This window comes from Triticum urartu, chromosome 4A (assembly GCF_056163025.1).
Source record: "Triticum urartu cultivar PI428250 chromosome 4A, HENAU_Tu73, whole genome shotgun sequence".
NCBI classification, from domain to species: domain Eukaryota; kingdom Viridiplantae; phylum Streptophyta; class Magnoliopsida; order Poales; family Poaceae; genus Triticum; species Triticum urartu.
Window position 1 is genome coordinate 6,544,025 of NC_141876.1, and position 20,417 is coordinate 6,564,441.

At 46.7% G+C, this 20,417-nt stretch overlaps 1 protein-coding gene and 7 non-coding genes across 8 annotated transcripts; 1 reads left to right on the forward strand and 7 right to left on the reverse strand.

Moving 5' to 3' along the window:
- Positions 1 to 14,550: 14,550 nt before the first annotated feature.
- LOC125550157 (ubiquitin-ribosomal protein eL40z fusion protein) lies at positions 14,551 to 17,057 on the reverse strand. The gene is made up of 3 exons (XM_087517398.1): positions 16,900 to 17,057; positions 16,601 to 16,790; positions 14,551 to 14,831 (listed from the first exon to the last, which is right to left on the reverse strand). Exons 1-3 carry the CDS (start codon positions 17,000 to 17,002, stop codon positions 14,735 to 14,737), a joined length of 390 nt encoding a protein of 129 aa, XP_087373524.1. The 5' UTR covers positions 17,003 to 17,057; the 3' UTR covers positions 14,551 to 14,734.
- Positions 15,017 to 15,109, reverse strand: LOC125527250 (small nucleolar RNA Z266). The gene has a single exon (XR_007292024.1). It is a non-coding gene; the product is annotated as a small nucleolar RNA Z266 (small nucleolar RNA).
- On the reverse strand, positions 15,228 to 15,346 carry LOC125527249 (small nucleolar RNA snoR86). Its single transcript, XR_007292023.1, has one exon. It is a non-coding gene; the product is annotated as a small nucleolar RNA snoR86 (small nucleolar RNA).
- LOC125527253 (small nucleolar RNA snoR86) lies at positions 15,422 to 15,540 on the reverse strand. The gene has a single exon (XR_007292027.1). It is a non-coding gene; the product is annotated as a small nucleolar RNA snoR86 (small nucleolar RNA).
- Positions 15,616 to 15,733, reverse strand: LOC125527252 (small nucleolar RNA snoR86). Its single transcript, XR_007292026.1, has one exon. It is a non-coding gene; the product is annotated as a small nucleolar RNA snoR86 (small nucleolar RNA).
- Positions 15,864 to 15,982, reverse strand: LOC125527251 (small nucleolar RNA snoR86). Its single transcript, XR_007292025.1, has one exon. It is a non-coding gene; the product is annotated as a small nucleolar RNA snoR86 (small nucleolar RNA).
- LOC125527254 (small nucleolar RNA snoR86) lies at positions 16,057 to 16,174 on the reverse strand. The gene has a single exon (XR_007292028.1). It is a non-coding gene; the product is annotated as a small nucleolar RNA snoR86 (small nucleolar RNA).
- Positions 17,058 to 18,595: 1,538 nt separating the features above from the next.
- Positions 18,596 to 18,667, forward strand: TRNAP-CGG (transfer RNA proline (anticodon CGG)). Its single transcript has one exon. It is a non-coding gene; the product is annotated as a tRNA-Pro (tRNA).
- The last annotated feature ends 1,750 nt before the right edge of the window (positions 18,668 to 20,417 follow it).

Genomic DNA, 20,417 nt, shown 5'->3' on the forward strand with positions numbered 1-20,417 from the left:
TACTACCTGTGTCGGGTTATCAAGACCGTGTATTTCTTCAATAGATGGTAAATTCTTAACATCTTCGGCTTTAATACCTTTTTCTTTCATATATTTCTTTGCCTCTTACATATCTTCAGGACTGAGAAATAGAATACCCGTTTTCTTCGGAGTTGGCTTAGGAGTTGGTTCAGGAAGTGTCCAATCATTTTCATTACTCAACATATTATTCAATAGCAATTCAATTTGATCAACAGTTCTTTCCCTGAAAACACAACCAGCACAACTATCCAGGTGGTCTTTGGAAGCATCAGTTAGTCCATTATAGAAGATATCAAGTATTTCATTTTTCTTGAGAGGATGGTCAGGCAAAGCATTAAGTAATTGGAGAAACCTCCCCAAGCTTGTGGGAGACTCTCTTCTTCAATTTGCACAAAATTATATATTTCCCTTAAGGCAGCTTGTTTCTTATGAGTAGGGAAATATTTAGTAGAGAAGTAATAAATCATATCCTAAGGACTACGCACACAACCAGGATCAAGAGAATTAAACCATGTTTTAGCATCACCCTTTAATGAGAACGGAAACAACTTAAGGATAAAGTAATAGAGAGTTTTCTCATCATTAGTGAACAGGGTGGCTATATCATTTAATTTAGTAAGATGTGCCACAACAGTTTCAGATTCATAGCCATAAAAAGGATCAGATTCAACCAAAGTAATTAACTCAGGGTCGACAGAGAAATCATAATCCTTATCGGAGATACAGATAGGTGAAGTAGAAAAAGCAGGGTCATATTTCATTCCAGCATTCAAAGATTTTTCTTTAAGCTTAGCTAATAATTTCTTAAGATCATATCTATCACTGCAAAGCTAAAAAGTCTCTAGCAGTTTCTGCATCCATAACATAACCCTCAGGCACAACAGGCAATTCATATCTAGGGGAGAATCTTCATCATCACTTTCATCAATATTATCAGTTTCAATAATTACATTCTCTCTAACCCTAGCAAGTTTTTCATCAATAAATTCACCTAGTGGCACAGTATTATCAAGCATAGAAGTAGTCTCATCATAAGTATCATGCAAAGCAGAAGTGGCATCATCAATAACATGCGACATATCAGAATGAATAGCAGGTGTAGGCGTCGCAAGTTTAATCAAAATAGAAGGTGAATCAAGTGCAGACCTAGATGGCAGTTCCTTACCTCCCCTCGTAGTTGAGGGAAAAATCTTGGTTTTTTGATATTTTAAGTTCTTCATAGTGATCAGCAGATATAAATCCCAAGTGACTCAAAGAACAGAGCTATGCTCCCCGGCAACGGCGCCAGAAAATAGTCTTGATAACCCACAAGTATAGGGGATCGCAAAAGTTTTCAAGGGTAGAGTATTCAACCCAAATTTATTGATTCGACACAAGGGGAGTCAAAGAATATTCTCAAGTATTAACAGTTGAGTTGTCAATTCAACCGCACCTGAAAGACTTAATATCTGCAGCAAAGTATTTAGTAGCAAAGTAATATGATAGTAGCGGTAACGGTGGCAAAAGTAACAGTATTGGTTTTGTAGTGATTGTAACAGTGGAAACGGAAAAGTAACTAAGCAAAGATCAATATATGAAAAGCTCGTAGGCATTGGATCAGTGATGGATAATTATGTCAGATGTGATTCCTCATGCAATGGTTATAACATGGGGTGACACAGAACTAGCTCCAGTTCATCAATGTAATGTAGGCATGTATCCCGAATATAGTCATACGTGCTTATGGAAAAGAACTTGCATGACATCTTTTGTCCTACCCTCCCGTGGCAGTGGGGTCCTATTGGAAACTAAGGGATATTAAGGCCTCCTTTTAATAGAGTACCGAAACAAAGCATTAACACTTAGTGAATACATGAACTCCTCCAACTACGATCATCACCGGTAAGTATCCCGATTATTGTCACTTTAGGATTAATGGATCATAACACATAATAGGTGACTATAGACTTGCAAGATAGGATCAAGAACTCACATATATTCATGAAAACATAATAGGTTCAGATCTGAAATCATGGCACTCGGGCCCTAGTGACAAGCATTAAGCATAGAAAAGTCATAGCAACATCAATCTCAAAACATAATGGATACTAGGGATCAAACCCTAACAAAACTAACTCGATTATATGATAAATCTCATCCAACCCATCACCATTGTAACGCCCGGATAATTACCTACAGTAATCCTGCGTTAATGATGCCATGTCACCATGGTTACTGTTGTTAATCTCACGTTAGTTCAAAACCGATTCAAATTCAAATTTGAAATTAAGGCAAACAACAAAAGTTTTCCAAAAATAAAACTAAAATGTTCTAAATGTGTCGGACAAAATCATTGGTAATTGTGGTGAGGAAACCAAACTATGATAAAGAGTATAAAGGCTATAAAGTAATTAAATAGTAGTTAAAACAATTAAATACATGGAAATAAATGCCTATTGAATTTTATAAAATATTAAATTGTTTTGGGTTAAGGATTAATGTGACGGTAGTATATTTACAAATACTAAGTTATGTGCTAGTGGTAAATTTTACAAAACTAAAAATAGAAGGAAACTAGAAATGAAACACAAAAGAATAACTAAAAAAAGCAGAGACAAGAAGCCTCCCGTCCCCCCCCCCCCCGCTGGGCTTCGGCCTAACTAGCCTCTGGGCCAGCAGGCCGGCCCACCCCACTCCCCATTTCCTCCCTTGTCGGCCCAAACCCTAGGGCAACCACTCCCACTCACCCCCCCCACTCCCCTCGCCCCCTCTGCCCCTCCCCCGATCCAGATCGAGGGGCACGGAACCCCGGCGACTGCGCCGCCCCGCGCCCGGACGCCGGCGCCCACCCAGGTGCCCCCCCCCCCCCCCGCTGGACCGCCTCGTCCTCATCTCCTCTTCGTCGTTCCCCCCGTCACCGGGCCGCAACCGCCTCGTCGTCGACGTGCGCCACCACCGCCGCCGTCCTTTCCGTCACTGAACCCCCCCCCCCCCCCGAGCTCGTCCCCGTCGTCCCCGTCCTCCTCCCCGCGCCCACTGCCTTTTCCCTGCATCTGTTGATGAGACGTCGTGCCTCCCCTCTCCCCTTGTCGGACGCCATCCGCCTCACCCGACCACGCCGGTGCTCGGGCCAAGCCCCGTGCTGCTCGCCCTGCGCTCGCATCGAACGCGCCAGCAAGTCGCGCTCCCTGTCCTTCATGCGCGTGCTCGCGCCCCACCTTGCTGCAGCAGCCGTGCTCCGCACCCGTCTCCCCTACGCCGGCCGCGGTCACCGCGACCCAGGGCCATCCCTTTCGCCGTGCCCCTCGCCTTCGCCTCACCTGACTTCGCGCCCGTCGCTGCCCCCTCCACCCGCTCGCCGCGTCCACTGCCACATGAGGCCTTGCCCGCGCTCCCGCCGCCTCGTTCGCTGTTGCTTCACCGCCCCGCCTCCGCTGTGCTACTGTGTACGGCGGTTGACGTCGCCGGACCTCGCCCGTGCCCCCCTTGCTCGTCGGCCGGCGCCCGCCCGCCCTTGCAGTGGCCGTTGCCGCGGCCCTGGGCGTGCGCCCGTGCGGTCTGGGCGCTCCCCTATGCCCGCGCCCGTAAACCGTCGCCCGCGTGCCCGCTAGGCCTCCCCAGGCCAATGACAGTGGGGCCCCACATCCCAGAATGTTTTTTAAAAAAGAAGAAAAAAATGAAAAAAGATTAAAATAATAAATAACAAATATATATATATAATTAATTAAGTTAACTAATCTTATTTAATTAATCTAATCAACTAGTTAAGTAAATTAAACCCTAATTAGACTAAACAGTCAATGATGAACAGGACCCACCTGTCAGGTTGACCAGGTCAACTGCTGACGTCATGATGATATCAGCAAACACTATTCTGGATAATGTTGAATTAAATAAATTAAATAAATTCTAAAAATGATTTAAATCTTTTAAAATTAATATAAAATAAACCGTAGCTTAGATGGAAAAACTTTGTACACCAAAGTTGCTCAGAACGACGAGACGAATCCGGATGCGCAGCCCGTTCATCCGCCACTCATCCCTAGCATAGCAAACACGCAACTTTCCCCCTCCGGTTCATCTGTCCGAAAACGCGAAACACCAGGGATATTTTCTCGGATGTTTCCCCCCTTCACTAGTATCACCTCATACCACATTAGGGCACCCCTAGCACCGCTACTTGTCTTGTCAAGCATCATTATGCATCTGTTTGCTTGATATTTATTGTTTCTTCCCCCTCTTCTCTCGCTAGACACCGAGACCGACGCCGCTGCTACCTAGTACGACTACGGTGTTGACGACCCCTCTCTCTTGCCAGAGCAACCAGGCAAGCCCCCCCCCTTGATCACCAGATACCGCCTACTCTCCTCTATACTGCTTGCATTAGAGTAGTGTAGCATGTTACTGCTTTCCGTTAATCCTATTCTGATGCATAGCCTGTCATTGTTGCTACAACTGTTGACACCTTACCTACAATCCTAAATGCTTAGTATAGGATGCTAGATTATCATCAGTGGCCCTACATTATTGTCTGTCTGCCATGCTATACTATCGGGCCATGATCACGTCGGGTGTTGATCACGGGTATATACTATACCTACTACACATATATATGTTGTGACTAAAGTCGGGTCGGCTCGTTGAGTACCCGCGGTTGATTCACGAATTGGGGGCTGGAAGGACATACTTTCTCGATGGCCCTCTGTGTGGATCTTTGTGGCGGAGCGAAAGGACAGGTTGAGACCACCTAGGTGAGAGGTGGGCCTGGCCCTGGTCGGTGTTCGCGTTGACTTCAAGATAACACGCTTAACGAGATCTTGGTATTTGATCTGAGTCTGGCTACTAGCCTATACGCACTAACTAACTACGCGGGAACAGTTATGGCACTCGACGTCGTGGTACCAGCCGAAGCCTTCATGACGTCAGCGACTGAGCGGCGCGCGCCGGGTTGGACCGCGTAACGCAACTTCCTTTGTAATGGAGGTTGCTAGGCTTGCTCTCCGGTCGCCCATGCAATGTGCAGGTGTGCAATGGGCGATGGGCCCAGACCCCTGCGCGCATAGGATTTAGACCGGCGTGCTGACCTCTTTGTTGTGCCTAGGTGGGGCTGCGACGTGTTGATCTTCCGAGGCCGGGCATGACCCAGGAAAGTGTCTGGACAAAGGGGATCGAGCATGTTGGGAAATGTGGTGCACCCCTGCATGGAAGTTAATCTATTCGAATAGTCGTGATCTTCGGTAACAGGACGACTTGGAGTTGTACCTTGACCTTATGAAAACTAGAACCGGTTACTTAATAAACACACCCTTTCAAGTGCCAGATACAACTCGGTGATCGCTCTCTAATAGGGCGACGAGGGGAGGATCATCGAGTAGGATTATGCTATGCGATGTTACTTGGTGAACTTACCATCTACTCTCTTCTTCTGCTGCAAGATGGAGGTTACCAGAAGCGTGCTCTTCGAAAGGACTAGTTATCCCCCTCTTATTCCGGCATTCTGCAGTTCAGTCCACATATGATACCCCTTTTCCATTTGATACCAATGCATACATATGTAGTGTAGCTCCTTGCTTGCGAGTACTTTGGATGAGTACTCACGGTTGCTTTGCTCCCTCTTTTCCCCCTTTCTATACCCGATTGCTGCGACTAGATGATGGAGTCCAGGAGCCAGACGCCACCGTTGACGACGACTCCTACTACATTGGCGGTGCCTACTACTATGTGCAGCCCGCATACGATGACCAGGAGTAGTTTAGGAGGATCCCAGGCAGGAGGCCTGCGCCTCTTTCGATATGTATCCCAATTTGTGCTAGCCTTCTTAAGGCAAACTTGTTGAACTTATGTCTATACTCAGATATTGTTGCTTTTGTTGTTTCGTCTATGATCGAGCTCTTGTATTCGAGCCCTCGAGGCCCCTGGCTTGTAATATGATGCTTGTATGACTTATTTTATTTGTAGAGTTGTGTTGTGATATCTTCCCGTGAGTCCCTGATCTTGATCGTACACGTTTGCGTGTATGATTAGTGTACGATTGAATCGGGGGCGTCACAACCGTCCAGCAAGCCTACGATGGAATTACTCACGCACGACGGTGAGCATCATGAAATTGGTGATGGAGGAAGGTTGATGATGACGATGGCGACGGATTCCCCTCTCCGGAGCCCCGAACGGACTCTAGATCAGCCCTCCCGAGAGAAATTAGGGCTTGACGGCGGCTCCGTATCATAAAACTTGATGAATCCTTCTCTCTGATTTCTTTTCTCCCCGAACGTGAATATATAGAGTTGGAGTTGAGGTCGGTGGAGCACCGGGGGACCCACGAGGCAGGGGGCGCACCCAGGGGGTAGGCACGCCCCCCACCCTCATGGATAGGGTGTGGGCCCCCTGGCCTTGATTCTTTCGCCAGTATTTTTTATATATTCCAAAAAGATTCTCCGTTGAATTTTAGGTCATTCCGAGAACTTTTATTTTTGCACAAAAATAACACCATGGCAATTCTGCTGAAAACAGCGTCAGTTCGGTTTAGTTTCATTCAAATCATGCAAGTTAGAGTCCAAAACAAGGGCAAAAGTGTTTGGAAAAGTAGATACGATGGAGACGTATCAGTAACTTGAGGGCAGCATGTTTTGACAGGTCGTCGGCAATGTTGTTCTCCGCACGAGGAACATGCTTTGCTTGCATACCGTCAAAACGCTCCTCCAACTTCCTCACTTCGTGTACGTAGTCTTCCATCAATGGGCTTTGATAATCTTTGTTAACTTGCTTGACGACAAGCTGTGAATCACCTCTGACGATAAGCTTCTTAATTCCAAGGCCTGTCGCGGTCCTGAGACCGGCAAGCAGTCCCTCATATTCTGCAGTGTTGTTTGTTGATCTCTCCCAGGGAAAGTGCATCTGGACTACGTATTTGAGGTGCTCTCTGGTGGGTGCGACAAGCAGCACACCAGCACTAGTGCCTTGTAGCGAGAAAGCCCCATCAAAATACATAACCCACTCTCGGCTTGTTTCCTTGCCAGGGAGAGTGATCTCTTGAATCTCTTCGTGAGGCGTTGAGGTCCACTCCACAATGAACTCTGCCAAGGCTCTGCTCTGGATTGTTGAACTGCTGTCAAACTTGAGACTAAAGCTCGACAGTTCCAACGCCCACTCGACAATTCTTCCAGTCGCCTCTGGGTTGTGTAAGATCTGTTGCAACGGGAAGCAAGTGATGACGGTGATCTCATGTGCTTGGAAATAGTGGCGCAGCTTCCTCGAGGCCATAAGGAGGCCGAAGAGCAACTTCTACACACTAGAATACCTTGACCTAGCCCCTGCAAGAGGGAGATGACAAAATAAACTGGGTGCTGCACCATCTTCTTCTTCCGTGTCGCTTCATTTGCTTGCGCAGATCCCTCCTTGCCGGCAACAGACTGTGGCGGGGACGGTCCCGCCTTGCCGGCACCAAACTCTGCCAGGGAGGATCCCGGCTCGTCACGGCCTCGCCGCTGCCGCTGCTTCTTCATCGACTTCTCTCTACGCCACTAGCGCAACAATAACCACTTGATTCGTTGCCGCTAGATATAGCAGCAACAGCTCTTGTGGCCTAGGCGCGACTAGTGTTGGCATAGAGGAGAGGTACCTCTTCAAATCTTGCAGCACTGCCTCTGCTTCTGGAGTCCATTTCATTGGACCTTCCTTTTTCAAGATCTTAAAAAGTGGCAGGGCGCGCTCAACAGATTTGGAGATGAACCTGCTCAAAGCAGCAACACAGCCAGCAAGTCGACACACATCTTTGACTCGTCTTGGTGCTTCAATCTGCTCAATCGCCTTGATCTTGTCGGGGTTCGCCTCGATCCCATGCTGAGACACAAAGAATCCGAGAAGCTTGCCGGATGGGACACCAAACACACACTTCTCATGATTGAGCTTGAGATTGATTTGGCGCAAAATTGCAAATATTTCTTCTAAATCTTGTATGAGTGTTGCTTTGTCTTTGGTTTTGACCACTATGTCATCCATATAAGATTCCATATTTCTATGTAGCTATGGCTCAAAACCGATCTGGACCGCTCTAGCAAACATTGAACCAACGCTTTTCAACCCAAAAGGCATTCGTATAAAACAATACGTACCACATGGGGTGATAAACGCAGTCTTCTCTTCATCTTCCTTTGTCATGAAAATCTGATGGTACCCTGAGTAAGCATCAAGAAACGACAGCAAGTCGCATCTGGCAGTGGAGTCTACAATCTGGTCGATGCGCGGCAAGGGGAAAGGATCCTTTGAGCAGGCTTTATTGATATCTGTATAATCAATACACAACCTCCATTTTCCATTCGCCTTGCGCACTATCATTGGATTGGCCAACCATGTTGGATGGAGTACCCATCTGACCAAACCTGCCGCTTCCAGCTTCCTGAACTCTTCAGTGATAAACTCTTGCCGCTCCAAAACTTGCTTCCTGACCTTCTGCTTGACGGGTCACGCATGAGGACAGACAACAAGATGATGCTCAATCACCTCCCTGGGAACGTCGGGCATGTCAGATGCTTGCCATGCAAACACATCGACATTCGCCCGCAGGAAGGAAATTGTGACGCCCCGAGACCGTTGCGCCAGGTGTCTTCCAGTTATTCGCCGACGTTGCCGTGTCATTTGCTTGCGTGTTGCATTTTATCATGTCATCATATGCATTGCATCATCATGTTTTTCAAAACTTGCATCCGTCCGGGTTTTCCCAGTTCCTTCTGTTGTCCGTTCTGAGCCCAAACACACTTACACGCGCCTGCGGCACGTCCGAAATATTATTTTTATAAGTGGCCAAAAATGTTCTCGAAATGGGATGAAAGTTGGCGTGTGGTCTTATTATAGTGTAGATAGACCGCCTGTCAAGTTTCATCGCATTTGGAGTCTGTTTGATAGCCCAACCGTTAAACTATAGCGGCATTACAGTCGGTCAAATCGTCGGACGTTTTCGGTCTCCAGAAACAGTCACCAGGCATCTCTCTTCTCTTTTCTCAGCCTGAGGCCTTCCGCACAGTCCACTACCTACCGCCAGGACCAACCTAACCTCTCTTGTCAGCCCGCGGCCCTCCTCACGCGCGCGTCCGAAAAGTTGTCCCGGACCCGACCCGAGCAGTCGTCGTTGTTGTGTCCGGATCATCCCCAAACATCTACAAAACTTCTCCGTTTTGTTAATTGGGCTCCTAGCTATTTATTCGCGACCGTTCATTTCCGATCAGAGGGACCGAGGTAGCCCCTAACCTAATCTGTGAGATATATATAGTCCACCCTTAGTCATTTTGGACAAACCCTAAAATCTAGGAGATGTGTCCCGTCGCCAGCCGCCGTTTTCCAAATCCTCCTCGGGATCTCCCCTGTCTGATCCACCCAACCAACCTCCTCCTTTTCCCCGATCCAGCGCGCCCAAGCTCCACCTTGCGTGCCCTCCTCCTTGTCCTTCCGGCCGCAGCAGACGAATAGGAGGCCTCGCGCCTGCCTCCTCCTCGTTGCCTCGCTCGAGCCCAACAGGAGAGGAGCCCCGGCCACCGAAGCTCTCACCGCCGACGAGCCTTGCCAATCCCCCCGCCAGGTCAAGCGCTCCCCGTCGCTCCTCTTCCTCGCCTGTTTCTCCTTCCTCCATTTCTCCCTCTCTCTGCTCCTCACCAGTGACGCCGCCCTACAGGAACCACCGCCACAATGGGAGTTCGCCGGAGTGGAGCTCCTTCCTCGACGCCGAGCTCTCCAAGCCCCGCCGCCAGGGACCTCCTCCGCGCCTTGCTGACCCGTGCCCATCCGCCTCGGAGCCAACCTCCTCTGCATCTGCATCGCGCCCGAACCACTCGAAGCTCCAAGCTCCTCTACCGGTGCATCCCGCCTCCATTCCGGCGCCGAGAATGGAACCCCCGCCGTCGGATCCGCGCCCGCGCCCTGTTCCTGGTCGCCTCCACCTGGATCCGCCCCATCCTCGTCGCCGGGAGACGCCAGCGTCAGGTCCTCTGCCGCCTGCGTCCTCTGCTTCCAGGACAAGAGCAGCGCGCCTCGCCTCGCCCGCGTTGACCGCGCCTCTAGGCCGGCATGCCCTTCGCGGCCTGCCTCCTCCACTGAATTGGGTTGTGGCCCATGTGAGCAGCCACCCCCAAGCCCTCTATGCTCTGTTGGGCCAACAGAAATGGCCCGTTTCATGTTTTTTCCCATATAACGTCTTTTCCTATTTTCCAGAGACGGCAGTTTTTACAGAAAAGCCCTCCTATTTCATGCATATAATAACTCAACAACCGTGCATCATATGTTAAAACATTATATATGAAACATGCTTAGAATTTTGTCTAGTTTCATAATATGTCACTTTCATCTATGTTTAAAATGTTGTTTGGTTAAATTTGCCCCTATGTCATATTAAAATGATTTAATTCATAACTATTTAACCGTAACTCGGTTTGTAACAGACTTTATATGTAAATGGGGTAGAAAAATGCCTAGTTTAACATGGTGGCATCACTTTGCATGTTTAACAACTATAAAATATGGTTTAGGGCAGAACAGTACCAAACCTAATATATGCATATGAGGTTTTCCGGAATTGTTGTTCGTTGCTTCCGGCCTCATTTAAGCTTGACTAGATAGGTAGTTTTACTTTGCTTCACCCTCTTGCCATGTTTAACAACATTTAATATTGTTGAGTACATAAACGAGATCGAACTAAATAAGTCATGTGGTGTTTCGCCAATATGCAACGGAGTTGCATGTTGAGCTCCACTTAATTTGTAGGGATTGTTTGTGCATTTTTGCCATGCCATGCTTCATTAAACCGGACATGCATCATACTTGATTGTGCATCATGACATGATTATGTGATGGTTGTTTACCATGACTGTTTGCTTCTTTCCGGTGTTGCTTCTTAGGGTGGTTCCGATAACGTCGTGTTGTGAGGATTCGTTCGACTACGTCCGTTTATCTTCTTCATGGACTCGTTCTTCTTCCTTGCGGGATTTCAGGCAAGATGACCATACCCTCGAAATCACTTCTATCTTTGCTTGCTAGTTGCTCGCTCTTTTTGCTATGCCTATGCTGCGATACCTACCACTTGCTTATCATGTCTCCCATATTGTTAAGCCAAGCCTCTAACCCACCTTGTCCTAGCAAACCGCTATTTGGCTATGTTACCGCTTTGCTCAGCCCCTCTTATAGCATTGCTAGTTGCAGGTGAAGATTGGAGCTTGTTCCTTGTTGGAACATGGATATTTTGTTGGGATATCACAATATCTCTTATTTATATTAATGCATCTATATACTTGGTAAAGGGTGGAAGGCTCGGCCTTATGCCTGGTGTTTTTTTCCACTCTTGCCGCCCTAGTTTCCGTCATATCGGTGTTATGTTCCCGGATTTTGCGTTCCTTACACGATTGGGTTATAATGGGAACCCCTTGACAGTTCGCGTTGAATAAAACTCCTCCAGCAAGGCCCAACATTGGTTTTACCATTTGCCACCTAGCCTTTTCTTTCCCTTGGGTAGGCTTGCCCAAGGGTCATCTTTATTTAAACCCTCGGGCCAGTGCTCCTCTGAGTGTTGGTCCAACCTGTCAGCTGCCGGTGGCCACCAGGGGCAACTCTGGGCTGGCCTACCAGAACCTTGGACAATCCGGTGTGCCCTGAGAACGAGATATGTGCAGCTCCTATCGGGATTTGTCGGCACATTCGGGTGACTTTGCTGGTTTAGTTTTACCATTGTCAAGATGTCTTGTAACCGGGATGCCGAGTCTGATCGGATTGTCTTGGGAGAAGGAATATCCTTCGTTGGCCGTGAGAGCTTGTGATGGGCTAAGTTGGGACACCCCTGCAGGGATTTGAACTTTCGAAAGTCGTGCCCGCGGTTATGGGCAGATGGGAATTTGTTAATGTCCGGTTGTAGAAAACCTGAAACTTAACTTAATTAAAATGCATCAACCGCGTGTGTTACCGTGATGGTCTCTTTCCGGCGGAGTCCGGGAATTGAACACAGTGTTGGAGTTATGTTTGATGTAGGTTGTTCTAGGATCACTTCTTGATCATAGTTTCTCGACCGTGCTTTTGCCTTCTCTTCTCGCTCTCATTTGCGTATGTTAGCCACCATATATGCTAGTCGCTTGCTGCAGCTCCACCTCATACCTTTTACCCTCCCTATAAGCTTAAATAGTCTTGATCGCGAGGGAGTGAGATTGCTGAGTCCCCGTGACTCACAGATAATTCCAACACCAGTTTGCAGGTGCTCGATGATACCCTACAGGTGACGCAACCGAGCTCAAGGAGGAGCTCGATGAAGATCGTGTTCGATATTTTTGTTTCGTTTCCAGTTGATCAGTAATGGAGCCCAGTTGGGACGATCGGGGATCTGTATAGCATTTGGGGTAGTCTTCTTCATTTTGGGTTCCGTAGTAGGACCTTGTGTGTATCTGGATGATGTAATGATTTATTCATGTATTATGTGAAGTGGCGATTGTAAGCCAACTATGTATCTCTTTCCCTTATGTACTACATGGGTTGTGTGAAGATTACCTCACTTGCGACATTGCTTTCAATGCGGTTATGCCTCTAAGTCGTGCTTCGACACATGGGAGATATAGCCGCATCGAGGGCGTTACAGAAATGAGCGCGCTTTCCTATTTGTTGTCGAGGGCTGAACTTACGGTGAAAGTTCCGCCCGTACCGTCCTCCTTGACGGGCACCTTTTTAGTTTCCGGTGGAGCTCTCTGGCACTTCCTTGACGGGAACGCAACACTTCGAGGAGGCGCGCTTGCCGGAGTGGGCGCAAGAGGTCTTGCCAGTCTTCTGGGAAACGACACATATGGGATCACGTGGATCCCTTCTACGGTTTGGCAGGGAAAGGGGTGTGCACAAAAAGCAGGTCCAACGATCGACACGAGGGATTTTTACCCAGGTTCGGGCCGCTGAGAAGCGTAAAACCCTAATCCTGCTTTTGGTGTATTTAGAGTTCTTGAGCTCTGGCTAGCTGCTACACATGCAAACTGGGCCAGAAAGTCCAAAAGTCCCCCTCTGTATCGCCTTGGGCCTCCTTTTATACCAAGGGGCAACCACAATGGCGTACATCGCATACAGGAGGTGTAAAGTTGCTATAGTGCATATACTTATCCCTGTCGTCTTAGGACAAACACAATTAATGCGTCGTTTACGTGTCCCTAACTTTATCGGGGACGGAAACAGAGCTCGTCCCGTCCGTCGCCGCCTCACCCCATCTCGACACGCATCCAGGATGACGAGGCTCGCAGGGCCAGGCTGGCAGGCTAGTCGCTGCGCTGGAGCGGTGGCAGGGCGGTGGGATCTTTGCCGGGCGCGAGTCTTGCCGCGGCCTCGCAGACGCCCCCGGCAAGAATCTTGCTGGAAACTTCGTCTTTTAATCTTCACAAAGATCTGCATGCCACCACGCAGATACCCCTGAATCTTGGTCTTGACGTTGTCGATGGTGTCAGAGCTCTCAACTTCAAGGGAGATGGTCTTGTCGTCGTCGATGGTGTCAGAGCTCTCAACCTCAAGGGAGATGGCCTCGCCGGGGCTTCACTTTGCAAACCATCCCGGCAAGAATCTTGCCGGGAGCCCAGCTTGTGGTCTTCGTTGGTTGTCGCGGGTATGGCCGCAACCCCCTGTCTACAAGTATGGGGTACTAAAGGGCCCAAACTTTAGTACACCAACACATCCCTCTTGGCTTTTGGCCCTTTTGACCAATATATATTGACGAGGGCGAACTCTCCCCCGGTGATTTCTCAAAAGGAAAAATGATGCTAATTTTGAACTTGGGACTAGATAGTAAAGCATGTACAACAGAAGTAACCAAACTCTGTTTTTGCGGAAAATACATGGGGGCATTTAATTCAAGCAAAGAAAATCTAGCCAATATTTGGCTAAGTTTTGTTGACCATGTTTCGGTTAATGTTGGCAAAAAAATTAGAATGAGAGTTAACCAAGGAACAATTGCATGCATAGAAGGTAGGGTTGTTTTGTTTTCGACCATTTGTTTGGGATTAACAAATTTGATAAATTATGCTTGATAATGGTGCTTGACAACGTTGATGACAGTTTCAAGTTGATAACTTGTTGCCTGTATTGTTCAACATTTTGTGTTCGATTAGGTTTCAGCCCAGTAACTTGTTTCGTTATAGTAAAATCTGGACCCCATTACAATTCTTACTATAATTCTTCATTCTAGCAGTTTGTATTGTCATATTGTGTTGTCATATCTCTTTCGTTCAGAAAACATGTAATGCAGGCTGCAATGTAAATGTTCACCTCTGACAAGCTGCTGAACATATCAACCATAATAGCAGGACTTGTCTGAATCCAAAAAGGCTTCCCAAGTTCTGAAATTCAGTACTAAAATTTAACAAAAGCTTGAATGTCAATATGTTTTATTTCCAAAATCCGGACCTCTATGCATTTTTGGTTTGGAAGCCACTACTGGATTTGTTGCTCATATAGCTGGTTCTGAATTTCTGAACTCGAGGTGGACAAATCTGTCCACAACATGGTGCTATATGCCAGGAGAGCAACTAGCACCAGAATCAAAAAACACCACAAGCATAAGCAACAGACACACTAATTGCACGGTTCACTTCAGTTATGATATTAAAACGAGGCCAAGTACTCATCTAGAGTTAAACAAGGTTCAACATCCTGACATGAGCAGCAAAATGATAACCCAGAAACATTTTATGTCTACAGATTTATCCAGACAATGAAAGCGGCAATAACGGTTTTACGAGCTCTAGTTCTTGATCTTCTTCTTGGGCCTCAGCTGGTTGCTGTGGCCACACTTCTTCTTGCGGCAGTTGACAGCCCTTGGATGCAGCCTGGCGTAGCACCTGGAGAAAGATGGAACAGGAATTTAGCTTATATGACAAGATCACACAGGATGAAGGCTATTATCCCATGGTAAATCTTTATAGGTGACAAGTAGGAGACACAAATTCATGGTAACAACTGACAAGAGAATTCAATCAGAACAAAATGCAAGAAGATTGGCACAAGAGAATTCAAGTTTCAAGAAGATTGGCTGGTCAGATAGAATTTATGCCTCAAATGGTTGTAGCTCATAAGGTGACCCCTCGTACATCTAATTGGATAATCATTCCAGCCAACGCAACACTTGTTTGAGAACCATACACAGAAAGCAAATTATTTGCAAACAAGTGAAAACAATCCAAGATCAGCCAAGGACAGTAACTTGAATGTGTCATATGACACATTTGTAGGTTCATGATGTAGCAGATTGTTCGAGGCCATCAGAGCACAGAAAATCTAAGCGGCACGGAGAACTGCACTTGTTATCGCCAACCTTCAATGCAAAGATTCGCCACTATATCAGGCCCCTTTGCTCTGCAAACTGGCTATCTATTTCCAAAATTTCCAGACTAACAAGTATTAATAACTACATATTTTTAGAGTGGTTAAACATGTAGCAGATTGTTCGAGGCCGTCATAGCATAGAAAATCTGAGCGGCACGGAGAACTGCATTCTGTATCGCCAACCTTCAATGCAAAGATTCGCCACCAAATCAGGCCCCTCTGCTCTGCAAATTGGCTATCTATCTCCAAAATATTCTGACAAACATTGAAATGACTACTATTTATTTTAGATTGGTTAGAGATGTAGCAGATTGTTCGAGGCCGTCACAGCATAGAAAATTTGAGCGGCACGGAGAACTGCATTCTGTATCGCCAACCTTCAATGCAAAGATTCACCACTTATCAGGCCCCTTTGCTCTGCAAATTGGCTATCTATTTCCAAAATATTCCAACCAACATTGAAATGACTACTAATTTTTTTAGATTGGTTTGTTATGTAGCTCCATGCTAAACTTGGATTTGACTACAAATGTTTTGGATTTGTTTATGATGTAGCAGATTGTTCGAGGCCATCACAGCAGAGCAAGTCTGAGTGGCACGGAGAACTGCATTCGCTATTGCCAACCTTCAATGCAAAGATTCGCCACTTAATCAGGCCCCTTTGCTCTGCAAATTGGCTAATCCATTTCCTAAATTTCCAAACTAAAGTTTCACCGACTAGAAATTTGTAGGTTCGTTAATGATGTAGCAGATTGTTCGAGGCCGTCACAGCAGAGCAAGTCTGAGCGGCACGGAGAACTGCGTTCGTTATCGCCAACCTTCAATGCAAAGATTCACCACTATACAGGTCCCTTTGCTCTGCAAATTGGCTACAAGTTTTACTTCGGACCTAAGTTGGAATGACTCCAATCATCAGAGCTACGGTGAGACTTGGCTCATCTAACCGAATCATCATTCTAACTAATCCACTCACACAAGAATAACACAGATGCAAACAAATTATACCAATAAGAAACCAAAGAACGATGCGACACACAACACAAGAGTGAATTTTCCCGCCGTTGAAAATCAGCTGCTGAAGCGTGCGAGGCAGGAGACAAAGTATAGGCGGGTGGTATCTAATCTCCCCGCCATTGAAAATCAACTGCTGAATTGGGCTACGCAGATGACAAAGTATAGGCGGGTGCCTCACTCGTCCACACATCCCATCGACCATAAAACGACCGTGCATGATCTGGAAGTGAAAATAATCGGTGAAAACGTAAGGTGGAGCGGTGTTACTCACTTGCGGCAGATCATCTTCTCCTGGTTGTACTTGCGGGCGAGGGCCTGGAGCGAGGGCTCGATGATGCCCCCGCGCAGGCGGAGCACGAGGTGCAGCGTCGACTCCTTCTGGATGTTGTAGTCGGCCAGCGTGCGCCCGTCCTCCAGCTGCTTCCCGGCGAAGATCAGCCGCTGCTGGTCCGGCGGGATCCCTGCGCACCCACAACCACACACGCAACACAACCGGTCAGAATCAGAAAAGCTCGACGGCCGGCAATGGCCAAAGAAGAGATCTTTGCGAAGAAAAAGCAGATAACCCACCCTCCTTGTCCTGGATCTTGGCCTTGACATTGTCGATGGTGTCGCTGCTCTCGACCTCGAGCGTGATGGTCTTGCCCGTCAGGGTCTTGACGAAGATCTGCATCTCGGCTGGTGGCGGCGCAAATGGAGCGGCCGGCTGCGCCCGCTTATATAGTGCTGGCTGGCTGGCTTCACTCTCCTCTCCTCTCTAGGGTTTCGTGTGGGCTGCTGGGCCTGTTTTCCTACGGGCCGGGACGGATGTGCATGACTGGATAACCTAGTACCCGGCCCACTCCATTATGAAAAAGAAAAGCTTTTTTTTTGCTCGAAGAATTATTTTTTTAAAGAGTTCAGCGCATCGATCATGCCTTCGTGCGTTTGCTCGTCTGCGCTGATGGTTTCACGCATGCAGGGGAAGGGGTGACCACCGGCACGGTGACATCTCCGCCGCCGGGCACGACGTGGTGGCCGGATCATTCTTCGAGTCGAGCGTACCTGGTGAGGCCATGGCACTTGGGATGGACGGCGGGGGAGGGCCTCCATCGTACGCCGGCGGCGACTACAATGGTGCGATCGGGCTCGATCCCGGTGCACGCCGCCGCCGCCGCCGCCGAGCGAGATGCAAAGAGGACGAGAGGTGTTCATTGGCATTGGTCCTCGCCATTGGGGATCTGCGCGTACGTACGTACGTGGGTTTCTTGCGTGGGTATATATAGGCAGCAAGGCTAGGCCAGGGAAAGGAGAGAGGTATAGGCGTGGTTTGCGTCGTGGCCGTTCCCGTTCCCGGTTTTATTGTTACGATCGGCTGGTGGGCATGCATACACGTATGGATGTTTACGTGCATGCGTAGCCAATCTAGTCGCATAGGCGACCCGCATCTCTTTTTCTCTTTTAACATAGCGCATACGCAATCGCTCATATATATACGCGCATACACTCATTTCCTGTAAACGCACACATGTACACCCTATCCCTATGAGCATCTCCGAAAGATTGAGCCGGCATATCATCTTGAAATTTTACTCAGTCACCCTAGGCGCTTCTCTCATTTTCTTTACTTGACTTTTTTATAATCTCATCATCATGCAATGCCTACATGTTTTGTCTAATTTGCTCGGTACAAAATCTATTCAAAACTACGACCCTGATCTCCCGTCCTATGATCTGTGGACACCAAAATAATCAAGACCACCCCATTTTCACTAATTCGATGTACACTACTCCCTCTGTTCACTTTTGTAAGACGTTTTAGACAGCTAACATTAAACTATTTTTGGTGTTGCCTCCAGTGACTAAACAGTCTTACAAAAGTGAACGGAGGGAGTATAACACATGTACTTATCTTGAACCCGTGACATACACGTTGCTAATGGATAATGACCCCCGTCAAAACATGTGATATGCTCTCTAATAATTAACTAGCATGGCGAAATCTTCCGCTCCGGCTCCTTTACCATCCATTTGTGGGATGCTCGGATTCTGCTTCATTACAAAGATTCGGTTTTAGGTCTAAGGTGTTTGATGATGACTCTAACATAGCTATTTGGAAGTTTTTTTAAAAAAAAGCATCACTATTTCGATGATATCTGATCCCAGAAAAATGATGTTGCTTTTACTTGGATCAAGCTATTTTTGAGGGACTTTAATCAAGCTATTAGTGGATTTGTAACATACATCTGATGAATGCTTCATGGAACAATAAATTTAGACATGAACAGGGCGTTTGGTCTAGTGGTACGATTCTCGCTTCGGGTGCGAGAGGTCCCGAGTTCGATTCTCGGAACGCCCCCTTTTTTTTTCTTTTTCGTGACCTTTTTGCCCTCATGGTCCTTTGCCCTTCCTCCTCGAGCCCAACCACTTCCTACGGCATCGTTTTTTTTAGCAACTACCAAGGTTTGTTTTATTTTTTTAGGGGAGACAGGCTCTTGGGCCAACTGCCCTACTCGTCCTATAATGAATGCCTCAAAAAAAATTTTACTCGCCCTATAAAACCGCTAAAAAAACTAAAAAGGTTCTCTCCTGAAAGAAAGACACAAATAAGCGGATCACCGGACTTCCATAGAGAAAACATTCGGCATAGCGTCTGACTATGTTTTAGGTCATTGTCGATTGTTTTTGCTCATGTAGATAATGTAAGAATAACTTAGGTCAAAGCGTGTTGTTCGTTCTAGGTGTGTGCCGCTGCCGAGCGGGGGCGAGTCCACTTGGCTTTACCACGTGAAAAAGATCCAACATATAGGTACAAAGGAGACACCGAAAAATGGGTCTAGCTTTGAAGATATTGTCACGAGAAAACACAAGGATGGGTCTACATGAATGCCCTCATGGGACAATAAATTTAGACATGAGGCATTGGTAAGAACATGATTAATTCACAAGGCGTACGTCGCGTGCCAGTTATGATTGTGTTGTGTTAAATATCTCCTTATTGATACAATTTTAAACAAAAATGGGGTGACTCGTGTGAATATATTTCTCATCATGATTCAATCAAAAATAAGTTTACCTCGGTGCCTCTGACCAAATGCTGCAGAGGAAAACTTCACATTCGTTGTTCTTATACACTAGCAGGTGTACCAACACCTGGTTCTGTAAATCATGTCCCTCTTACATGCACATTGTATGCCATATCTTGGTTTTTATATATCAGCAAGGCCGCTAAAAAGACCCCTCGTTTAGTACCACAAAAGTCCAAAAAATGTTCTCGGTGGGTTCTCCACACGGAGAATGATTTTTTTTCCGCCTACACAATGCAATAAATCAAAATGGCACAAAAGTTTTTTTTCAATGTACAACACTATCATGTTTTTTATTAAAGGCAAATTAAGAGGAAGTTTATAATATACCATGCAAGTAGGTTTCCTATACAATTATTAGTCATAAAAAATACACTGGCCTAGTTTCCTTGTAAACAGTGGCGAATCTACTAGGGGGGCTTTAACAGGCTTAAGCCCCCCCCCCCCCCCCTCCAGCTTTGCAAAATTAGTTTTTACTACTGGTTTAAAGGCCCAATCCAGCTATTTGTGAGCCCAACACAACATATATTCGCATGAAATAGGCATCCAGCCCACCCTTCATTTTCTCTGTAGATTCGCCACTGCTTGTAAATATATAGGTTACCAAAGGCTTGATAGACAATAATAAAGTGATGCAAAATAAAGAGAAGGAAGAACCAGTTAACCCGCCTATAACAAATTTCTCTAAGAGCCATTGAGATGGTCCTATGATGCATTGTGTAATGGCTTTACAACAAATGTTGCATCTTGTCTGAATTTTTCTGGGTCTTATATCCTTGAATGATGTGATAAAAACTTATGCGTACCATGAACTTTAGTATACACTCAAATGATGAAAAAAAAATCTTCTGTTTTTACATGCATGTGATTACAATTAACAACCATAGGAAATTATACATGCTTAAAAGAGACTGACCACAACCAGACAAACGAAAAAATAATGGGGCAATATTTTTTTCCTTACCTTCATAGCTCAGCAGCCAAATTCATATTCCATTGTTTCCATGCACCAAACACAACCTA

Coding starts and splice junctions, on each gene's coding strand:
- LOC125550157 (XM_087517398.1), bottom strand. CDS start 17,002: ATGCAGATCTTCGTCAAGACCCTGACGGGCAAGACCATCACGCTCGAG. Junction 16,791..16,899: donor CAAGATCCAGGACAAGGAGG/GTGGGTTATCTG, acceptor GTGGGTGCGCAG/GGATCCCGCCGGACCAGCAG. Junction 14,832..16,600: donor GAGAAGATGATCTGCCGCAA/GTGAGTAACACC, acceptor ATCTTTCTCCAG/GTGCTACGCCAGGCTGCATC.